This window comes from Amblyraja radiata, chromosome 16 (assembly GCF_010909765.2).
Source record: "Amblyraja radiata isolate CabotCenter1 chromosome 16, sAmbRad1.1.pri, whole genome shotgun sequence".
In the NCBI taxonomy this organism is placed as follows: Eukaryota; Metazoa; Chordata; class Chondrichthyes; order Rajiformes; family Rajidae; genus Amblyraja; species Amblyraja radiata.
In genome coordinates this window covers 13,259,303-13,282,716 of record NC_045971.1, presented here as the reverse complement: position 1 = coordinate 13,282,716, position 23,414 = coordinate 13,259,303, and the positions used below count along the sequence as shown (strand labels likewise).

At 45.0% G+C, this 23,414-nt stretch overlaps 1 protein-coding gene across 1 annotated transcript in view; it reads right to left on the bottom strand.

Annotated features, from left to right (window-relative positions):
* Window positions 1-640: 640 nt before the first annotated feature.
* The window catches only part of mrc2 (mannose receptor C type 2), a 145,642-nt gene continuing 122,868 nt past the window's right edge, over window positions 641-23,414 (bottom strand). The window contains exons 25-30 of the mRNA XM_033035115.1: window positions 22,646-22,814; window positions 13,826-13,972; window positions 13,142-13,264; window positions 6,266-6,445; window positions 3,831-3,857; window positions 641-3,720 (exon numbers count right to left, since the gene is read on the bottom strand). Of these exons, the coding sequence (XP_032891006.1) occupies window positions 3,491-3,720; window positions 3,831-3,857; window positions 6,266-6,445; window positions 13,142-13,264; window positions 13,826-13,972; window positions 22,646-22,814 (876 nt within the window). The 3' untranslated portion in view covers window positions 641-3,490. The remainder of the gene's footprint in view (window positions 3,721-3,830; window positions 3,858-6,265; window positions 6,446-13,141; window positions 13,265-13,825; window positions 13,973-22,645; window positions 22,815-23,414) is intronic.

Below are 23,414 nucleotides of genomic sequence, written 5' to 3'. Positions count from 1 at the left end.
TGCTAGCTCGAAGGGCCAAATGGCCTACTCCTGCACCTATTGTCTATTATCTACACTAGGTCCATCTGCCTGTGTTTGGCCCATAGCCCTCTAAATCTGTTCTATCCATGTGCCTGTCTAAATGTTTCATAAACGTCATATTACCTGCTTCAACTACCTCCTCTGGCAGCTCATTCCATATACTCACCATCCTTTGTGTGGAAACATTTTTCCCTCAGGTTCCTATTTAATCTTTCTGCCCTCACCTTAAAACTATGTCCTCTGGTTCTTGATTCCACTACTTTGGGAAATTGCTTTAGAGCTCACTTTTGGTCTAATGTTTTGTACATTCTCATGATATTGGTGCTGAAGTTGACAATTGCTGTTATTTTCTGATTGGTAAGTTTTTTTTGGAGCATATAAAATTGTAATATAAATTAATAGAAAAAAAAATAATGCAGGGTGTATATTATTATAAATTTCTCCCTGGGCTCTTCCTTGCCGAGCCACATCACCCAGGCAGTGGAAACTCAAATTAATTTCAATACATTTCACTATCCCCATTGTTGACATGATCCATAACTCTGTTGATAGAATTGCATTATAATTCTTCTAGACGGCCAGTCGGAAAATTATGGTCAAATAAAAACTCTTCAAAGCATAAACTTAAAAAAACATTTTATTCTGAGATTCTTTTTTGGCAAATCTTTCTGCCGTCTGTTATATCCAGCAATAGAAATGGACAGAAAATCGTTTTTTTTTTTTTAGAGCTCCTCGATCACAAAATAAATGTGTATTAATGAAAAGCTTGAAGTATTGTAGCTTCCAGTGTGGGAAAGGGTAAAGTCCCCACTGGATTCCTTTACCCCTGGAAATCAAATGGATGTTACTCTAATAAAATGTGGACGTTTTGCAGAGATGACGTTGGTTGAACCGGTAACACTGAACAGGCTTGTTGCAGTTTGCTTGCAAATTGCTAGTTTTTCTTCCTTTTTGTTTTCAGACAGGCAAAATAATATTTGGCCCCTCACATGCGGTGAGCCTGTTAATGCTACGAGTGTAGACCCAACGTCACCACAACCACACTCTGTGGAGTATGATTGTCATTGACATAGCTCTGTGCACAGTTTGCTATTACAATAAAGTGCCCTACAGAATCCTTTGTAATGGCATCACATGCAAAGTGGAAAAAATGTTGGTCTCCGGTGTTATGATCCCTTCGAATTGAAAGAATGTCAAGAAATAGAACCATTTATCTCGATCAGAAGAATGTCATAGTGATAAGAATTGTACTGTACAGAAACAGGCCCCTCAGCCCACCACATCCATGCTGACCTTTTTGCCCCCTTACACTAACCCCCCATTCGAACCATACACTTCTGTACTACCTACTGTCTGAATGCCTCTTAAACATTGTGATTGTGTCTGATTCCACCTCCTCTTCTGGCAGCACATTCCTCCTCTGTGTGAAAAAACATCCCTCAGATCCCCTTTTAAAACTCCTACCTCTCATCTTAAAACAATGCCCTCTTCTTTTGATAACTCTACCATGGGATGGCTCGAAGTTAAAATTCAGGAACATATATTTTCCCTATAGGGGGATTCCTCTTACCTCATTAGAAGCTAATTGTGTTCCTGCAATGGTTTCAATACCTTCAATTATTAAAAATTCCCCAAAGTTTCTAGTTATTTTCCTCACATCTTCTGCCTTACAGTATTGAGGGCAAATACAAGTCCCTACCTTCACTTTTTCAATTGCATGTTGCAGGATTATTATATTTCTGATGTCGTCATTCCATCTTCCACATCTGATTGCAATTGTTACCCCCTCTCTGTCCCTGCCTGCCAGTCTTACAATAAACTGCAGAGCAGCCAAGCTATAAACGAAAGATAGACACAAAATGTTGGACTAACTCAGCAGGACAGGCAGCATCTCTGGAGAGAAGCAATGGGTGATGTTTCGAGTCAAGACCCTTCTTCAGACCGAGAGCCACGGGAGAGGGAGACTAGAGATATGGAAGCGTACACAGAGCATGTAAGGTTTGAAAAGGACAGATCAATATCTCTAATTTCCTTCTCCCATTTGTGGACAGTGATTCCTCGTCCTGCCTCGGTTAACAAACTCATGAAAATACCCCCTAATACTGAATACAAATCCATCTCCCCTGTTTTACATCCCCTAAAACCCCATACCTGTGTGATCTATGGAGCAATCATTGACCCAGATGGACACAATAAATATCTAATGAGTGGAGAAATAGTCAGTAGACCTCCTGATAACGTCTTTAGACACAGGCCCATCTTTCACAGACCACTCCTCCATATCCCCTCACCTTGCAGTACAGACAACACTCTAGAAATCTGGGAGACATGTTTCCACATCTACCAACTCAGGCACGCTCTGTATCTTATTCTGACTACTTTCTTCTACCTCCACATGAACCATCATATTCAACCATCTTTTAAAAATAGCATTTTCAATTCCGGACTCAATAGGAATTGGAACATTCAGCATTCAACCCTCTTCTGCTCTTCGAATAGGCTAAGCCTAATTTAAATCTCACACCATTTATCCATTTTATTCTGCAACCCTTAATGACCTTTCCAATCAAAGGTCTACAATCCCAATTTTGATATTTCAATTGACCTGTGATCTCAAGTTTCTGTGGGCAGGGAGTTCCAGATTTTTCCTGCTGTGGTTCCTGATATCACCACTGAGATTGAAACTTACTTCTGCCTTACTCTGGACTTTCCATCAGAATAGTTTCTCTCTCCATCCAGTGAAACCCTTAACATATCTCAAATGTGAGTCACCTGCGTAACAACTGATGGGGCCAGAAGAGCTACAAACCACTCTGTTTCAATCGAGCACACATCCCCATCTCTGAAGCTCTTCCAATGTCACGTCTGTTTATTTTCTGTACTGCACTGTGCCAACAGAGTTCCAAGGCTTCATGGGGGTTGGAGTTACATGGAGATGAACAGTTGCCCCCTGGGGACCATTTCAAGGACCAGGTTGATCAGCCCAGCTGTCTTAAACTCAGTGTAAACACACTCCTCAATTTTCATCTGCCAAAAGCGCAGACTGGGAATAACACAGCAGCCAACATTTTTACCGTGCAGAGACTGAGGGAAGGCTCATCACGTGTAGTGCATGACAATTTTATGCTTTGAATGATGCACTTTTACATAGAAACACTCTTGCGCCATGGTCAATAACACAGTTGAAGCTTGTTTATTGGGGTGCCCTAATAGATACAAATTGCCTCCTTCTCCAGATTATCCCATGAAGCAGATTTCACCAGTGTGATGTAAATATATATTTATATATAATATACACGCACACACAGGAAATTATTGGGTGCCTGGGATAAGTACCGTACAAAGGCATGTCCCCATTAAGCAATGCCAACTGTATCCCAAGTGTTACTGTGATGGGACTCTGTGTATTTTGTGCCGATCACCAGTCTGTGCTTTCCAACACTGCTCGAGGATGAAGAGAGGCCCAGCGTTAATCCTGCTGTTCATTCATTTCCATGTCCGAAACCAGGATGTTCTTCTCCACGGACTCGCTGGGCGTCGAGGATGTCCGGCTGTACCGTGCGCTCTCGAAAGCTCCGCGCGGTGAGCCAGTGGCGGCCCGCCGCCGGTACAGCAGCACCAGGACCACCACCACCGCCAGCAGCACCAACGCACCCAGCAGGTACAGGATGATGTCTAAGGTGCGGCCTTGTACGCTGGCTGCGGAAACAAGCACGGACAAGCTAAGGCACATGAAGCCCAAACACTGAGTATCAAGTTCACATGGAAACAAATAGCACACAAAAAAAATGGTGGGAGATTTTACTTACAGGAAACATCAAGGCTGCTTTCTTGGACTGTGTGAAGAAATTTAAAAAAAATGTATTAACTTAATTTAAACAAGTTGGTTCCCAGCTAAAATACAGTGGTACATTTTGACTCTTATAAACTAGGTGATAGTGATTAGCTTAGAGACACTCGGAACAGCAGATAGAGGAATTTTGAGCGAAACACAAAGTGCTGGAGTAACTCCGTGGGTCCAGCAGCATCTGTGGAAGGAATGGATAGGCGATGTTTCGTATTGGGACCCTTCTTCAGAACATTTTATCTGAAGGAGGTCCTGGCCTGAAACGTTGTCTATCCAATCCCCCCACAGATGCTGAGTTACTCCCGCACTTTGTGCTTTGATAGTGAATAGCTTACCTGGCTAATATCTCGCTGAATGACTTCAATCAAAATATAAACTGATTGTGAAGTTTGTTGAGATTATCCCCACAAAATCAAAAGGACAGGGTCACTGCACAGGTTCTAATTTTACAGTAAAAGTGACCACGAGGCAGTTTAGCTTAGTTTAGTTTAGAGATAGAACGCGGAAACAGGCCCTTTGGTCCACCGAGTCCGCACCGACCAGCGATCCCCGCACACTAACACTATCCTACACGCACCAGGGAGAATTTACAAATTTACATACAAACCTGTACGTCTTTGGAGTGTGGGAGGAAACCCGAGCACCCGGAGAAAACCCACGCAGGGTCACGGAGAACGTACAAACTCCGTACAGTCAGCACACGTGGTCAGGATCGAACCCAGGTCTCTGGTGCTGTAAGGCAGCACCGTGCCACCTAGTCTTGCAGTAGGGGGACAAAGTTCTACGCAGGAGGGAGCAGCGTGACATGGTTGATAACCTGTTTATTTAAAAGTTGGGGACAAGTTGTGGTGGGGCATTTTTGTGTTGGGCAAATGGGCATTGCTGGCTTTGCTGCACTTGGAGCTCTCCCCTCTGCTGGAATGTGGGTTCACTCACAGGCAAGTTCTCACTTTGTTTTTGGTGGTCAGTAGAGAGCACTGACAGGCTCACATTTGACCTTGCCTTTCAGTCATTGGGTTTATTCTAACATAGTCAGGGACCCAGAGTCAATCAGTTTGCAAATGTATCTGGGCTGATCTTGATAGCTCAGTTGTAAGATCGGTAACATTACACTGAAGAAGCTAGACAGATGTACCATTTAAATACAGAGCATTGCGTCTTAAGTAGGGCTCTTGAGAACGCCACAAGTATCACACTACCTCTAATAAGGAGCTGCTTGTCTTCAAAAATTACAAGGTCTGACTGCTGTAAATAGGGATTTGCTTGGGTCAATGAAAGGACATTTCCTGTTAAGTACTTCCTGAGGTCATTCAGAGGGCAATGGCTTCACTTCAGATTGGCTAACAAGGTTGTCTGTAGATCTCTAGGTGTTCCCCAGGGAAAAAGGGGACAGCAGGAAACAACCGGATTTTCTTTAAAAAGATTGTTTTGTCTCTGTAACAAAGTGCTTTCAACTAAAGTTTTCTTTGCTGTCCGCACATGATCTGATCTTAGATAATTCTCCCAAAAAAAGTGACCTTCAAAAGAACCAAAAGAAAATGCTCATGAAAACAACAGAGTGGTTAGTTCGGAGAAGGTTCCCAGGCAAATGAGTGCCCCAACATGGTCACCTGTAGCTGGGAGCTCGTGTCCCGATGCAACCCTGGTCTGACCTGACCAGTTTGACCTGGGCTAGGAGTCGGACCATGAAAATGGCAGGACAATTTGCCGCGGTGCCCATGAGTCATGTCACAGTGGGTGGGGGTGAGGGGTGAAAATGGTTGCGGGGCTAAATGAAAACACACCAGAGATGATGGTCTTTGTGAATAATGCATCCATCCCTGCTGGGAAGGGCATCCATGTGAACATTGGATGAAGTCAGGAACTAGTGTGTGTAGGATAGACCCCACAAAAGGGGCTGAAAGGTCTCCTTTTGTACCATACTTAAGTATGACTCACTGGTTAGAGGGAAACAGGGGAGAGGTTGTCAGACAGGAAGAAATAACTTTATCTGTGGTAATATACACATTACACTTCAGGTGGGGCATAGCCCATAACCGTGCCTGTTCAAGAGCAAGTGTGGAGCTGCACTAGACTCTTTTTGTCTCAAAAATGTATTTTCTTTTAACTTCTTAGTTTTAATTTAGAGATGTAGCACGGAAACAGGCCCTTCGGCTCTCCGAGACCAGCGATCCACGCACACTAACACTTTCCTACACACTGAGGACAATTTACAATTTTACCGAAGCCACATTAACCTACAGGCCTGTACGTCTTTGCAATATGTGAGGAAACCAGAGCACCTGGGGAAAGCCCATCATGCACAAACGCCATACCGTCAGCACCTGTAGCATGGATCGAAGCCAGGTCTCTGGCGCTGTAAGCAGCAACTCTACCGCTGTGCCACTGTACTCTTACCTCTTGGCATCTTGCAGACGATGCCCAGTGTGATGGTGGTACAGGGGCCAATTCCCCAGATGCCCGTGTTACTCTTGATCCAGTGGCAGGTGTTCGGACTCATTAAATCCATGTTCTCGGATTCAGGAGGCCAGTTTGAATAGTTCAGGGGTGTCTTATCAGGCCAGACGAATAAACCACCTGAGGTAACAGAAAGTGAACTGCTGGTTAGGCCACAGAGAAAGCAACTGAACCGTAGTAACTGGTTACACTGCATGGTAACAACACTAACCAGAGCAATCTACAATAACTACTGATGCTGCGTGTAACCAAAGTAACCACAGACTGGCTGTAGTTCTCCAGAGTAAAGAATATTGAGCGGATGTTTGATGGAAAAACACAAGATCAGGGTGGATTCAGACACTCTGCTCCATAACCAGTAAGGGCGGCACAGTGACACAGCAGGTAGAGCTGCAGTCTCACAGCCCCAGAGACCCGGGTTCGATCCTGACCTCTGGTGCTGTCTCTGTGGTGTTGGCACATTCTCGCTGAGTGCTCCGGCTTCTTCCCACATCCCAAAGACGTGCAGGTTTGTTGGCTTTTGTAAATTACTGCCAGTGTGTAGAGTGTGGATGCGAAAGTGGGATAATATAGGACTAGTGTGAACGGGTGATTGATGGTCGGCGTAGACGCGCCAGGCCGAAGGACTTGTTTCCATTCAGTGTCCAAAATAAACCAAACTAAATTAAACGAGGCTCATCATAGAATTTGATCACACAACTCATTAACCAAACTCAAATTAACTGATTGCTCCACTGGTAACCAAAGTAGGAACAGTAACTATTTGCATGGTACAACTGCCAAAATCATTTAGTACAGTAACTGGACTGTTTGCAGCAAGTTTCAGGCTAGACAGATTAACTGTAGGGAATGCTGATTGTAGCGTATCAAACTAACTTTAGTAAATGATCAAGTCACCCAGTAACCAAACTACATAATATCATTGAGTACTTGGGCTGTTAACCACTCATTTAGTCTAGTTTAGTTCAGAGATACAGCGTGGAAACAGGGCCTTCGGCCCACCGAGTCCGCACCGACCAGCAATCCCCGGACACTACCACTATCCTACGCACATTAAGGACAATTTACATTTATACCAACCTATTTGGCCTACAGACATGTACGTCTTTGGACCAACACCACATCATCCTCATCACTCATATATGTAACTGCAAACACTGCTTGTAACTGCATTACTTATAACATCAGCTGACATTTCACAGGAAAAGATGGAACTGCAGTAACAAAATACAGTCCACCGACACTACGCTCCCATATTACTATCAACTATAATTAATTATGCAGCCAGTAATTAGTTTAGAGGCACAGCATGTAAACAGGCCCTTTGGCCCACCAACTCCATGCTGACCATAGATCACCCATTCGCACTAGTTCTGTGTTTTCCCGTTATTTGCAAACTAGAGGGTAATTTACGGAGGCTAATTAACCTACAAACATGCACGTGTTTGGGATGTGGGAGGAAACCAGAGCACCCAGAGGAAACCCACTTCTAAAGGGCATGCTCCTTGCCTTCTGGCTGCACTTCTCACCCACCATCCTCATCTTCGGACACCCCGTGGGTAGGGGAGAGGGTAGGGCCGAGGATGTCTTGGTTGGGTTGATCCTGGGCCTGGACAAGCTGGCCATCCGTGAGTCACGGCGCCAGGCATTAGAGGGCACTGCCCGAGCCAGCTGCCTGCCCCTTTTCCGGGGTTATGTCCGTGCCCTGGTGGTGTTAGAGAGGGACTACATCCTGTCCACGAGCTCCCTGGGGAATTTCTGGGACTGCTGGGCCCCGTTGAATGCATCCTTGGCAAGGAGTGTAAGATAGTTGTATAATAGTTTATCGTTTGTTGTGTATTATGGTGGTGGATTCTGTTTAGTTTTTTTACTGTACTGTATATATTATTTTAATATTTGATTAAATATTGTTGATTTTGTATTAAAATAAGAGTGTTTCTAGCATGCAAGCAGTGCCTGGGTTACACGAGTGTTCTATTCCAGAGAAACTCCAAACAACTGCAGATGCTGGTTTACAAATAAAGGCTCCAGGGCCATGATCTGAAATGTCACCGATCACTGTTTTCCGGAGATGCTGCCTGACACTGAATTTGGGGCGCAGCGGTGGAGTTGTCTTATAGCGCCAGAGACACGGGTTAACGTGTGCTGTCTGTACGGAGTTTGTACATTCTCCCTGTGACCTGCCTGGGTTTTCCCCGGGATAGCCTGTTTCCTCCCACACTCTAAAGATATACAGGTTGGTGGGCAAATTGGCTTGGTAAAATTGTAAATTTTCCCTAGTGTGTGTAGGATAGTGGAAGTGCGCTGGGATCGTTGGTCGGTGGGTACTAAACCAAACTACTCCAGCATTTTGCGTCTGTTTTTTATTTTCCTGAGAATCGTCTGCATGCCAATTTTTCCATCAGAAATGACCACTTTCTGTAGTGACTCATCCAGTATCGTTTAACATGCAGTTGCTATAATTCTTTCATTTAATTGAATAATCGCTCCAAAACTACCCATAATTAAACTAAAGGTATACATACTATATCCAGTCATTAATGAATGCCAGGAAACATTTTGTGTTTATTAGCATGAAAAATGCTTGAGAAATGTATGCAAATATTTGCAAAAGTCATATTTCCATAAGTTAGGTCATTTGGGATCCACAATATTCTTTTTCATTTCAAATGTTCAGCTTATACTTTTAACATAATTAATTATCAGAATAGTTTCTTGATTAGGAAGGGTGTCAAAGGATTCGGGAGAAGGCAGGAGAATTGATTGGAGAGGAAAGAATAGATCAGCCATGATCGAATAGACTCGGTGGGAGGAAAGTTCATAGGTCATAAGTGATAGGAGCAGAATTAGACCATTCGGCCCATCAGGTCTAATCCACCATTCAATCATGGCTGATCTATCTCTCCCTCCTAACCCCATTTCCTGCCTTCTCCCCATAACCTCTGACACCTGTACTAATCAAGAATCTATCTATCTCTGCCTTAAATATATCCACTATCTTGGCTTGCACAGCCTTCTGTGGCAAATAATTCCACAATGCACCACCGTCTGACTAAAGAAATACCTCCTTATCTGTCTAAAAGAACGTCCTTCATATTTTGAGGCTATGACCTCTAGTCCTAGACTCTCCCACTAGTGGAAACATCATCTCCACATCCACTCTATCCAAGCCTTTCACTGATCTGCATGTTACAATGAGGTCCCCACTAATTCTTCTAAACTCCAGTGCAGTCAAAGGCCAAAATTTTCTCCTTTGTCATGTAGTCTCATAGAGTCATACAACATGGAACAGGCCTATAGGCCCAACCTACCCACACCGACCAACATGTCCCATCTACACTCGTCCCACCTGCCTGCGTTTGGACCATATCCCTCTAAACCTGTATATCCATATACCTGCCTAAATGTCTATTAAATGTTGCGATAGTACCTACCTCACCTACCTCCTCCGGCAGCTCGTTCCGTATACCCCTCAGGTTCTTATTATATCTTTCCCCAGCACTGTAAACCTCTGCCCTCTGGTTCTCGATTCCCCTACTCTGTAAGTTTCCTCTCATGATTTTGTACACTTTAGTAAGAATAACCCTCATCCTCCCGCTCTCCAATGAATAGAGTCCTAGCCTGCTCAACTGCTCCCTGTAGCTCAGGCTTTCGAGTCCCGGCAACATCCTCGTCCCATGGTGAACACGTGAAAGGTTAACTAACTGGACTCAAAATGATTTCCTTTGTATCATTATTCGAAATTCCTGACAGCACCACTGTCTCTTCCCTTTATTGGCTGGCCACTAAAAGCATCTACTTTGACATTCCCTTGATGGAGTTAAAATTTACAGCTTCTGTTCAACAGAGAGAGGCCACTGCGCTGTACAAGATAAGCCTGCTCATTAAGTTGATCAATGACTAAACAGGCATCGGACTGAACACCCTGCCTTTCCAATGGGAATTATTTCTATTGTGAATCCAGGAAGCTTTTATGACCTGCTTCATTGTTTTCTTATTTTTCTCATAGATGCTGTGTCCATTTTAAAGTTGGGGGGGGGGGGGGGGGGGGGGCATTAGCATTCGATCGTTTTCTCCAAACAAATCATTTGTTGATCAATAATTAAAAGAGTTTCAATGGGGAAGTGATTTTGATGTAAATTCTTGCCCTCTTATGTGTTACTAATCAATCCAGCTTTTAGTTCTCAAATACTCTGTTCAAACAATAGTTGGCTGGTATTGCCAATCAAGAATAAGTTAGGTTGCTGAGGTTCATGTGGCCTTCATCTCCATTTTGTGCAAGCTCGCTTCTTCAACATTCACTGGGATGATTCCACATGTTCACACAATATCAAATCCTGGCCTCAACTCTCACACAGTTCAAAGGGGTAAGACTCTTACTTCGCTGTCAGGGAGTGTTTTTTTGTTCGAGTACGGCTCCAGAGACAGGTGTGAATTAGTTCAGCTGCTCTAACCTTGTGGCATGGGTTGAGGGATGAAGTGTGTCAGATGGGTCTCTCTGCCCGAAGTGCTATCTCTTTAACGAGGGGTTAAACCGAGACCCTGCCTGTCTGAAGGAGGGTCCCGATCGCAAATGTCGCCTATCCACGTCCTCCAGAGATGCTGCCTGACCCACTGAGTTGTCCAACACTTTACCATTTTGCTCAGGATTCCAATATCTGCAGCTCCATGTGTCACCCAACCTTTCAAATGAGAATAAATTCAATGAGACCATTGGAACAACAGAGGGATTTTCCTAGATTTGCTGCCAATGTTTACCCCTCAAAAACAGATACTACCACACTGCAGTTTGTGCAGTGAGACCTTTCCCTATGTAGATTCAGTGCTACTTTTTCTGCAAGAACTTCTGTACCTATTTTTATTTAGTTTTAAATGGGTTAAATTCAGGATGTTGAATCTAAGTTCCAATCTCTATTAAACTCCAGGAGCTCACTGAAATAGTCGACTCTTAACTGTCCTCTTAATTAGATCAGCGGCCCATTTCTGCAAAGGAAATGGTGTGGTATTGCCAACAACACACGAACTGCAGCTGTGTCACTCTAACACAGAAACAAGTGCTGGACTAACTCAGACACAAAGTGCTGGACTAACTCAGCGGGTCAGGCAGCATCTCTGGAGAAAAAGGATTGGTGACGTTTCAGATCGGGACCAGTTGGAAGACCCGAAATGTCACCCCTCCATTACTCCAGCACTTTGTGTCTATCTTCAGTATAAACCAGCACCTGCAGTTCCTTTCTACACAAACGTGCGATAAGGGTTGGTCTTAGGAGACACGCACATTTCTCCACAATGAACTAAGAAAACTCTGCCCGGGTGCATCAGGAAACTTCACTTACCCATAACATACAATCACTGGCATGTCCTAGTTGTCGATATAACTGGCCAAGAAGCACAATGGGACTACACTTCCCCCGGCCGTGTATCATGTATCTGTACACTGTGGACGGCTCGATTGTAATCACGTGTTGTCTTTCCGCTGACTAGTTAGCACGCAACAAAGGCTTTTCACTGTACCTCGGTACACGTGAAAATAAACTAAACTCAAAGTCATGTGTGGATCACCAGCCATTGCATTATTGAGGGGGGTCACTCTGCGAGAGATTCATTCACACAACTCCTAAGAAAACAGCTTGCAAATCAGCTTTTCTCGTAAGTAGAGAAATATTATTAATTACTTTAATTTACACATCCGTTCTCCTTGCAGTCCCACTCTACTCAATCTGTTCCCCAGTACTATTCCAACGAGGTGCAATGTAAGACTGAGGAACAACATCTCATCTTCTGCCCAGACTTAGTAATAAGCAAGAATTGAAGGTGCTGTAATTCTGAAATATGAAATAAATATTGTGCCCATGTCTGGGTGTCTTTGGGGTGGTGAAAGAGAGAGAGGGAGGGAGGGAGAGCGGAGAAAGAGAGGAGAGAGAGAGAGAGAAAAAGAAAACAGTGGAGAGGGAGAGGAGAGAAAGAGAGAAGGAAGGAGAGAGACAGAAGAGACAGGACAGAGAGAGAGAGAGAGAGAGAGATAGAGAGAGAGGGAGAGGGAGAGAGAGGAAGGAGGAGAGATAGAGAGAGAGGGGAGAGAGGGAGAGAAGGAAAGAAAGGAAGAGAAACAAGAGAGGAGGTAAGAGAGAGCGGAGAGAGAGTGAAGAGGAAAGAGAGAGAGAAGAGATGGAAGGAAGAAGGAAAGAGGGGAGAGGCAGAAGAGAGAGAGGCTAGAGAGAGGAGAGGAGAGGAGAGGAGAGAGAGAGAGGAGAGAGATGGAAGCACTTGGGTCAGTAGTACTCAGTAGAGACCTTTCTGCAGGCAAGAATCTCTGGGTGGGTTACTGTGGTTGCTGTTCCTTGCCGTCCTGTCCTTGTCTCTGATCTTCTGGGAGCACTCTTCATAACTGCAACAACCTTTCATTAAGTAGCAACACTCCCTTATGGATAGAAGAGTGCTACTTGTATTGTGCCATGTCCCTTTAACAGTCTACACTTGGCAGAATAATTCTCACAATAAGAACCCATAGCAGGTCCATAGAACATGCGTCACTGAAAGTAATGGCGTGGCATTACAAAAGGAGACCTGACATTGTTCTTTGAATCTCACACGAGAAGGTCTATCTCTATGGGACTCTCACTAACAATAATGCATCAACCTGTAACTATGTTTTGAATGCTGCAAATGGTGGTAGTGCAAATTCTAGGTTCGTCCTTTCAGGAAATAGGTCCTCTGCTAACTCACCTCATTGCAAGGATCAATGTCCAACATCAAATTAGCTACATTTAAGAAGTGGTGTTCTAATTCCAGGTTGCTATGGCAATGCACACTTACCCTTTGTGTTGTACGTGAGACTCAGCCAGGCACCTTTGGTGTCATTTTCATACGTCTGCAGATGCTCCCATACAAAGACGTTCTCTGTCTCATCAAGAATGGACAGCATCTGTGCCCCTTGCTCTGTTCAAACACAATTAAGGATTGTTTGTGTAAAGCATAGAAGATAGCACAGGACAATAAGATGGTCAATGCTTTGAGTTTGGCTTGAATGTATTTATGTATAGTGTTATCTGATTTGATGGAATTGCATGCAAACCCAAGCGATCGCTGTACCTAAACCTAAGCCCTGTCGCATGTTAGATAAGAAGTTTTCCTCCACCCTCCGACTGGAGTCCACATATGACCTGCCAGGCTTTGTCCTACCCTTCCACTCTTCTAGATTTCTTACTCCCCCGCCACCCCTGCAATCAGTCTGAAGAGTCCCGGCCCAAAACGTCACCTATCCTTGTTCTATATCTCTCTATATCACTATATCTCTCGTTTCCCTTTTCCGACTCTCCGTCTGAAGAAGGGTCTCGAGCTGAAACGTCACCTATTCCTTTTCTCCCGAGGTGCTACCTGACCCGCTGAGTTACTCCAGCTTTTTGTACTTATCTATGTTCTCCGGGGATGTTGCCTGACCTGCTGAGTTCCTCCAGCATTTTGTGTCTTCCCCGAGACATCCATGATCCGACTACGTACCTCTCTGACAGAACTTGGCTGCATCCTTGGGGCTTGCGTTTTTCTCCAAGTGGAAGGTATAACAGTGATCGCGGAAGGGAATCCACGATGAATCCTCCAGGCTCGTTGGGCAACTTCCAGAGAAGTTTGACTTGGTGGTCCATGAATCTGAGAAGAAAACAGCCAGTACTTCAGCAGGACGAGGTTAACTTCACAATCCAACGGGCACAAAGTGTGTAGGGAGGAACTGCAGATGCTGGTTTTTTAACCGAAGATAGACACAAAATGCTGAAGAAGGGTTCCGACCCGAAACGTCACCCATTCGTTTTCTCCAGAGATGCTGCCTGACCTGCTGAGTTACTCCAGCAATTTGTGCCTATCCACCAGGCCCAAACATCGCAACGGCTCCTTTCCCCTTAGTACTGTGAATGCCTTTTCATTAATTGCTGCCAGCTTAGTTTAGATTAGAGATACAATGCTGAAATAGGCCCTTTGGTCCACCGAGTTCATGCTGACAACCAACATCCAATCATTGGTTCTATCTAACACACTAGGGACAATCTACAGAAGCCAATTAACCTACAAACCTGCACGTCTTTGGAATGTGGGAGGAAACCGGAGCACCCGGGGAAAACCCACACTGACACACTGGACTGCGTACAGGCAGAACCTGTCTCTGGCACTACAAGCCAATAACTCTACCACTGCGCCACCCTACTTACAAATGACCAGGCCTTTGGAGTATAGGGATAGCAGTGACCTTCCAGCCAGTATCCTCCTCAGTCAGATTCTGTCTGACCTATATTTAAACCCTGTAATCCATGACAGTCTGTTAAGACTGAATTCACTTCTAATACCATTTCCTTTGATTTGTAGCTTTAGTGCCATAATTATTATGAAGGCAAAATAGCAACGAAGCTGGAAATCTGTGATATGAACAAGAATAGCTCGAATTACTCCGTGTGGATAGAAACACAATGAATATTTCTAGTCGATCTCTCGCCAGAACTGGTGTTACAAAACTTGCAGTACCAAGAGAGGGAGAGCGAGAGCGGGAAGGAACAAAGCATGGAGTGATTAAATGACATATTGGAGGTTGATGCAAGCAAAGGGCACAATCTCTAGGTCTGTGCAGCACCAGCCATCAGCTGGATCAGTTATTTCTGAGTCCATTTTGTTTAAGTGACATTTGTAGGTTGATGTAATTGCATCTAATGTTTGGCCAGTTAACATTTCAGAGTGCATGGTAACGCAGCTGTCCCATTATAAACTGATAACCTGGCAGTACTGAGCCTAAACCTGAAATGTCACCTCCTGCTCCATTGAGACGGACGGTGGTGCTGCAGTAGAGTTGCTGCCTTACAGCTCCAGAGACCAGTGTTCGACCCTGACCTCGGCTGCTGTTTGTATGGAGTTCCTACTTCTTTCTGTGACCGGGTGAGGTTTTTTCCGGGTGCTCTGGTTTCCCCACACGCTCCAGAGATGTACAATTTGTACGTTGATTGTTTTCAGTAAAAATGGTGCATTGTCCCGAGTGTGTAGGATAGTGTTAGTGTACGGGGTGATTGCTGGTCAGCGTGGACTTGCTGGGCCGAAGGGCCTGTTTCCACGCTGTATCTCTAAAGTGTAAAATCTAAAGAATGTGTGAGGAGGCCTTGAGCCAATTGCCTCAAGGGTCAGCTGTGGCAATGGATGCAACTGAGGAAGTTGCACCCTAAGGCTCAGTGGTGACCCGAAGGACGATTAGCTCGGATATTCGAGCAGATTTTAGGGTGACCCTCCAGTGCAGTACTGAGGGAGTGCTGAACTATTCGTGGTGCTGTCTAATGATTAAATATTAAACCGTGGACCAGACTACCATCTTATTATAAATAGTCCCAGGATGCTTTATCAACTCCTGGTATCCTTGTCAATTTATCTCCATCAAAGAAAATCACTCAAATAAAACATATTGAGTAGAAACAAAGAACTGCAGATGCTGGTTTACCAAGGAAAGATGCATAATGCTGGAGTAACTCAGCAGGTCAGGCAGCATCCCTGGAGTACATGGATAGATGACGTTTTGGGTCGGGATGTCTGAAGTATAGTCCCTACCCAAAACATCCCCTACTCATGGTCTCCCTGCGTGACCTGTTGAGTTACTCCAGCACTTTGTGTCAAAACAAATTGAGTGCTTATTGGTGTTTGTTGAACCACACTGTCTTTGAAGTGCCTGGGGAAGTGCCTTATAAATAAAACTCTATCATCAATGCACAGGGATCACGACTTCCTCAGAGAGCCCTGCATTAACTCATGATCCCTCTTGGTCAGTTCCTGTATTCCCCATTTACAGTAGTTTGCTTTAGTTTAGAGATACAGCGCGGAAACAGGCCCTTTGGCCCACGGAGTCAGCACCGACCAGCGATCCTCGCACACTAATGCCCCTGTCCCACTTAGGAAACCTGAACGGAAACCTCTGAAGGCTTTGCGCCCCACCCAAGGTTTCCGTGCGGTTCCCGGAGGTTTATGTCAGTATCCCTACCTACTTCCACTACCTGCAACCTCCAGCAACCACCTGCAACCTCCGGGAACCGCACGGAAACCTTGGGTGGGGCGCAAAGTCTCCAGAGGTTTCCGTTCAGGTTTCCTAAGTGGGACAGGGGCATTACACTATCCTGCACACACAAGGGACAATTTACACTTATACCAAGGAATTAGCCTGCAAACCTGCACGTCTTTGGAGTGTTGGAGGAAACCGGAGATCGCAGAGAAACCCCACGCAGGTCACGGAGAGAACGTACAAACGCCATGTAGACAAGCACCAGTAGTCAGGATTGAACCCGGGCATCTGGCGCTGTAAGGCAGCAACTCTACCACTGCGCCACCGTGCCGTCCATATAAAAGACAAGCTAACCCTTGCTGATGGCTGAAGTACCACTTACGCCCCTTTCCAGCCCAAGTTCCACCATCTTCACTCTCTCACTGAGCCACCAGGATTAATCCATACAGTTAAATGGTTACTTTGTCACAGGAAATGCTATGAAGAGTGTAAAACAAAAATATAGAGCAAATGGTGGAAAAGTTAAATAAAAACTCTGCGGAATGTCAGGATAAAGGCAATGAGCAGGCAAGTTCCTCTCCTTCCCTCACACAATATCAGGCTTAAGTTTCATCTGCATCACACCGCTCACCATTGTTCTTTAACCTGCTTCAATAACAGAAACCAGCAGGATTTTGCCCTTTGAGTGCTGAGGTTTACAGAGATCTCTATCAGATTATGTTCAATTTAAAAGTTTAAGGTTGAAGGATCTGGTTAATACTTTAGTAGTTGGTAATTTTTCTCAGATACCTTTGAATAAAAGGAATAAATAATTTATTTTTAATCTTATTCCTGGCACTCACTCAACACGGCATTCCCACACCCCTTCATTGATTTAGACCTGACAGATTCTTTAATGGACAATCGATCTGTTCCCAGTTGCTCCCAAACACAGTCACAGGTTTACACTCAAAAGTGATTACACTTTAAAAGCATTTCACATGAAAGAGAGAGAGGGAGGGAGAGAGAGGGTTGGAGAGGGGGAGAGGAAGGGAGAGTGGGATAGATGGGGTTTAGAGAGGTATAGAGGGTGGTCACAGAGTGCTGGAGTAACTCAGTAGGTCAGGCAGCATCTGTGGAGAACATGGATAGGTGACGTTTCACAGAGTGCTGGAGTAACTCAGCGGGTCAGGCAGCATCTGTGGAGAACATGGATAGGTGACATTTCACAGAGTGCTGGAGTAACTCAGCAGGTCAGGTAGCATCTCTGGAGAACATGGATAGGTAACATTTTGGGTTAGGACCCTTCAGATTCCCTTCTGCCTTAAGAAGGATTCTGATCCGAAACATCACCTATTTATGTTCTCCGGAGATGCTGCCTGACTTGCTGAGTTCCTCCAGCACTTTGTGTCCTTTTTTTATCAACCAGCATCTGCAGTTCCTTGTTTCTACGCTTGTGTGAATGTGTATTTGAGGGTTGATTTGGACTCAATGGGTCAAAAGCCTGATTCTGTGCTGTATGTCTGAATGACTAAGTACTGGGAAATTCTGTTCTTATATTAGGTTTTAACCTTTTGCAAATAAGTGACCTAAAGCCTCTTTGTCTATCTCCAAGATTGCCCTGAGGCTGTTGTTGCCCTCAAGGGACAGGTCTAAAGATCTGCTGCTCAGCCCAACTATGAAGGCAAGTAACTCAGCTGAATGTGTGTCCACTATTAACATTCCTCTGGATGCAGATTAAAGAAACGGATCATTGCTGCTCAGCTAACCCATCATTGCTGTTCCCAGCCCTGATACTTGATCCAACTTTGACTCTACTTTTCTGGCCACAAGCCTTGACCATCTGGTTAGAAGCCCTGACCTCCCAACCTTGACCCCTGATCTTGCCCTCCTTCACTCAAGGACGCCATGCTGCCAGCTGCAGTCTGTTCCACGATCCTATAGAACTCTTGAGGTACCATTTTAATGAGATTTAAAGCCTAAAATGAATTTACGGAGGGTAAACACGACAAGACTATAATAAATAGTAGGATATTAGGATGATCGCCAAAGGTCACAAAATCAGTTGATATAATGCGGAATGAAGCATAAGAAGTATTTATATACATGCAAAGAAAACTATGCAGGGATATAATACTAGTATTATTTGCAAAATCAGTTTGGCCACAGCTGAATTACTGAGTACGGGACAAAGGTAATAGCACCAGAGAGGGGCACAGATTATTTACAAGGATGTTGCCAGGGTGGAGATCACAATTGTTGGGACAATATTCTTTGGAAAAGCAAAGACTGATAGGAAATTTATAGAGTCAGCCAAGAGGCTTTTCGAGGGTAAATAAAGAGGACCCTTTAGCAGTGGTCAGTATCTAAGAGCATGTATTTTTGTTAATTTGAGAATGGATTCAAGGGGAATTAAAAAACCCCCCACAAATTCACCAAGCAGCGTGGTTTGGAACTCAGTGCCTGAAAGCCGAAGGAACAGTTGAACAGATGAAGAATGGTGCCCTGCAGAAGCTGGGAAGTGGGTTTTGTGGGCACAAAATACACAAGGGAACGAATGGTCTCCATCTGTTTCCCATACTGTGAGTTTCTGGGAAGCCTCAGGTCTCAGCACACAATAACAAGCAACTAAAGCTCCCCTGGTGATGGTCAACTACAACTTCAAGGTTTTCTTTGCTGTAGAGTTGCTGCCTTACAACGGCAGTGAGCTGGGTTCGATGCTGACTACGGCAACAGTCGGCACGGAGTTTGTACGTTCTCCCTGTGACCGCGTGTGTTTCCTCCGGGTGCTCCGGTTTCCTCCTTCACTCCAAAGACGTGCGGGGTTAATTAGCTTAGGTAAAGATTGTAAATTGTCCCTAGTGTGTAGGATAGTGCTAGTGTACGGGGTGATCGCTGGTCAACGCGCACTCGGTGGGACGAAGGGCATGTTTCTACGCTGCATCTCTGAACTAAACAAAATGTTGTTCATTTGCAGGCAAGGCAGAAAATCATCCATTCATGAATAATCAAAGCGAAATACACAAAAGAGTTAGGAAGAGAGCTGGAGCAAGAGGATACGTGAGTGATAGAAAGCTAGAGATGCTCCTGTTGGTCTACTCTCCCTGTATATGATGCTAATGCCACAGGTCGAAGATCAAGGACTGCAGATGCTAGAATAATGAGTAAACCACAAAGTGCTACAGCAACTCAATGGGTCAGGCAGCATCTCTGGAGGTCATGGACAGGCGACGTTTTGGGTCAGGACCCTTCTTCAGACTGATTGTAGAAGGGGGGGGGGGAGGGCTGGAAAAGATGTGCTAACATCTGCCAATATTATTGGAGGTAAAGGACTTCCCTGGAAAATGCTGGACTTTCACTCAGTGGCCTGGCTCTGCTCAATAGCGAGATGGAATATCTGCCAAAAAGGTGAGGATCAGGTTAATGATGCTCTGAACTGATGCTGCAGACTGACTTTCCACCAGCAGAGGGGGATGTTGACACCTGTAACTCTGCACCAAGCTTTCAAAATTGAACCACTGACCATGGATTGAAGTCCAGAGCTGGTCTGGTTCAGAGAGGGTCACTTGTCCACACTTTGCATGGCTGGGGAAGGTGGGGGTTCTTAAGGGGAAGAGTGCAAATCTATTATAATGGCCAGATGAAAATATTAAAGACCAATTATTATTCACAGGAGGAAGGATGTGGAGCGAAGAAACAGTATATTTTATGACAGAACCTGAGGCCAACCCTGCATTTTTTTAAAAGAGCCCTCAGGATGTTCGAACAAGCTTCAAAGTTAATGAAATATACTTGAAATGTAGTCAGCACTGTAAAGTAAAGATGGAACGTCCTCTGTTTTTTCCTACAATGCCCTATCCTTGACAAAGTGCATAAACACTGAAGCCTTGAAACTAGATTGTGTGGAGGTGAGGCCATTCAAAGTGCAGGAGCTACTCTGTAATGTTCAATGTCTTGGGCCTTGTCTGTCAGTGGCACACACTCACACAAATGCTTACTGAACTGCAAGCACCATTCAGTTTCTGAAGAAGGGTCTCGACCCGAAACGTCACCCATTCCTTCTCTCCAGAAAGCTGCCTGCCCCGCTGAGTTACTCCAGCATTTTGTGTCTATCTTTTGGGCATCGTTGATTGGTCGAGGACTTATGCTTTACAGTAAGGTAGAGTATTTATAGCACCACATTAATCGGGGCCATGTCCGTGTCTGTGGCAACCATCAGCAGCTGTTTACACACCCACAGAATTCTGAATGGGGCCTGGCTTTGCTCGATAGTGAAGTGGAATATTTACCATTGCAAAGTGAGGATCTGGTTAATGGTGCTCTGAGCCGATGTGCAGAATGATTTTCCACCAGCAGAGGGGGGTGTTGGCACCAGTAACACTGCACTGAGCTTTCAAAATGGATTCACTGTCCAGGGTCTCGACCTGAAACGTCACCTATTCCTTTTCTCCAGAGATGCTGCCTGCCAGACCCACTGAGTTACACCACACTTTGTGTTTATCCACTGTCCAGGACACTGATTGTGGTCCGGCATTGATACCCAACATACTGGCTCACAGAGGATCCTCCACTCACACTTCACACGGCTGGGGAAGGGGTACATTTTATTACGAAGAAAGACACAAAAAGCTGGAGTAACTCAGCGGGTCAGACAGCATCTCTGGAGAAAAGGAATAGGTGACGTTTCGGGCTGAGACCCTTCTTCAGACCCGAGAGAGAATGTTACCGAACTCACGTCAGAGAGAGGAGAACTTCTTCAAAGTAGACATACCTTGTGGAGATTTCACAGTGGAACAGACAAAATGTGCAGGAAGGAACTGCAGATGCTGGTTTAAACCAAAGATAGACACAATAAGCTGGAGTAAGTCTGCTCTGGAGAAAGGGAACAGGAGATGTTTCGGGTCGAGACCCTTCTTCTGTAACCACTGGAGTTACTCCAGCTTTTTGTGTCTATCTTCTGTGAATTTTATTAAAATGGCCAGAAGTAAATACTGACAGGTCCCAGACAAGATTATGCACAAGAGATGGGGCTCATGTGAAGCGATTAAACACTAGAGAGTCAAAGGAGGTTTACTCCGAAATAATTTCTCGTTTAACCGTACACATCATGTGGAGTCTACGATGAAGGGATGGAGGACACAATGTTTGCTAAAAGTAGATGATTGGATGAGGTGTGGATGAGTGTGAGGTTATTTGGGGAAATAATTTTGGAGAGTTTGTGACTGGGGAGGTGGAAGATTTTTAACCAGTTAATCAGATTCTAGTGTATAAGCTGGAAGGTTTTGTTTTAGTTTAGAGAGACAGCGTGAAAAGGCCCTCCAGCCCACTGTGTCCATGCAGACCAGCGATCCCCGTACACCAACACTACCCTACACACACTAGGGACAATTTACAATTTTACCGAAGCCAATTAACCCTACAAACTTGCACGTCTTTGGAGTGTGGGAGGAAACCGGAACAAACCGGAAAAAACCCATGCAGTCACAGGGAGACTGTGCAAACCCTGTACAGACAGCACCTGTAGTCAGGATCGAACCCGGGTCTCTGGCGCTGTAAGGCAGCAACTCTACCGCTGCGCCATCGTGCTGCCCCAGGTTCTGAAATTTGAGAAGCCCTTAAATAAATGGCACAGAGAGCGTGGGGATAAGGATATTGATCTTCATCTTTCAATATGTGAATTGTGAGCCACTGTGACTCCTGTTGTTTTAAGGGATTTATTATTATGAGCACTGTCATCTAACAGTGTCCTGCCTCTCTAATAATCGCTGGATTTTACAGCCGATGAACAGGCTGGTCAGGGTTTACACTCCACACATTCCGGCTCTAATCAACACTCTTGGCATCCTTAGTAAGGAAGGCAAATGTGTACGTAATGCTTGCATTTATTTCGAGACGGCTAGAACACAAAAACAGGGATGCCATGCTGAGGCTTTATAAGGCACTGGGCAGACTGCATTTGGAATTCATTGCCACAGAAGGCTGTCATTAATGGATATCATTAAGGCGGTGATTGACAGAATCTTTATTAGTAAGGGTGTCAGGGGTTTGGGGGCGAAAGCAAGAGTCAAGAGTGTTTTATTGTCATATGTCCCGGATGGGATAATGAAATTCTTACTTGCTGCAGCACAACAGAACATGTGAATATGTAAATATTCGCATATTCACCCTAGCAGAAGAATAGGGTTGAGAAGGAAAGATAGATCAGCAATGATTGGATGGTGGAGTAGACTTGCTGGGCTGAATGGCTAATTCTGCTCCTGGAACTTATGGACTATCTCCAGATGATGCCAATACTGGGTGCGAGATTCCCCATCCAGTCCTACCTCCACCCACACGGCAGATGGCTCCCATCAGCTTGGTGTCACAGTTGGACGTTTGCCAGGTCCCGTCCAAGTCCATGTGAGCGCAGCCCAAGACCTGGTGTGGCTCTCCGTCCTGCCAGTTGGTGTAGAACAACTGCTCCCCACCGAGCCACGAGTAGGACCTGCCTCCCTGTGTAAAGTCACAGCCGTTACTGAGCGCGAGGGAGAGCGCAGCCACAGAGGGGGGGAAGAAGTGAGGGCGGTGTGGGGTGAAAGCACAGAGAACAGAAGAACCTTTGCATTTAAGGTGTGTGGCCGATGAAGACAATTCAGACAGGGTGCAATGCAGGCACATGTATAGCATCAGATGTGGTGCACAATAATAGATGGGGAACACCACGACAGTGAGGAAGAACAACAGGCGGAGAGTACAACAGCAGGCGGCATGTACAACAGCAGGTGGCATGTACAACAGCAGGTGGCATGTACAACAGCAAGTGGGATATACAACAATAGATGGTGTGTACAACAACAGGCATGGTGTACTACAGGCGGGCAGTGCAACAATGGATGGGGAGTGCAATAGGAAGGGAGTACCACAACAGGTGGGGTGTACAAACACTGGCGGGGTGTACAACATTGGACAACATATGACTATTGCACCACTGCACAGCTCATTGGTGAAATCAAAGTTTGCAACAAATCAGTAACAGTATATCCAATTTCACTTCTCCACCTGAAAGTATCTTCCTCACATTAGCCACAGCATGCATGCCACCACCACGCTGAT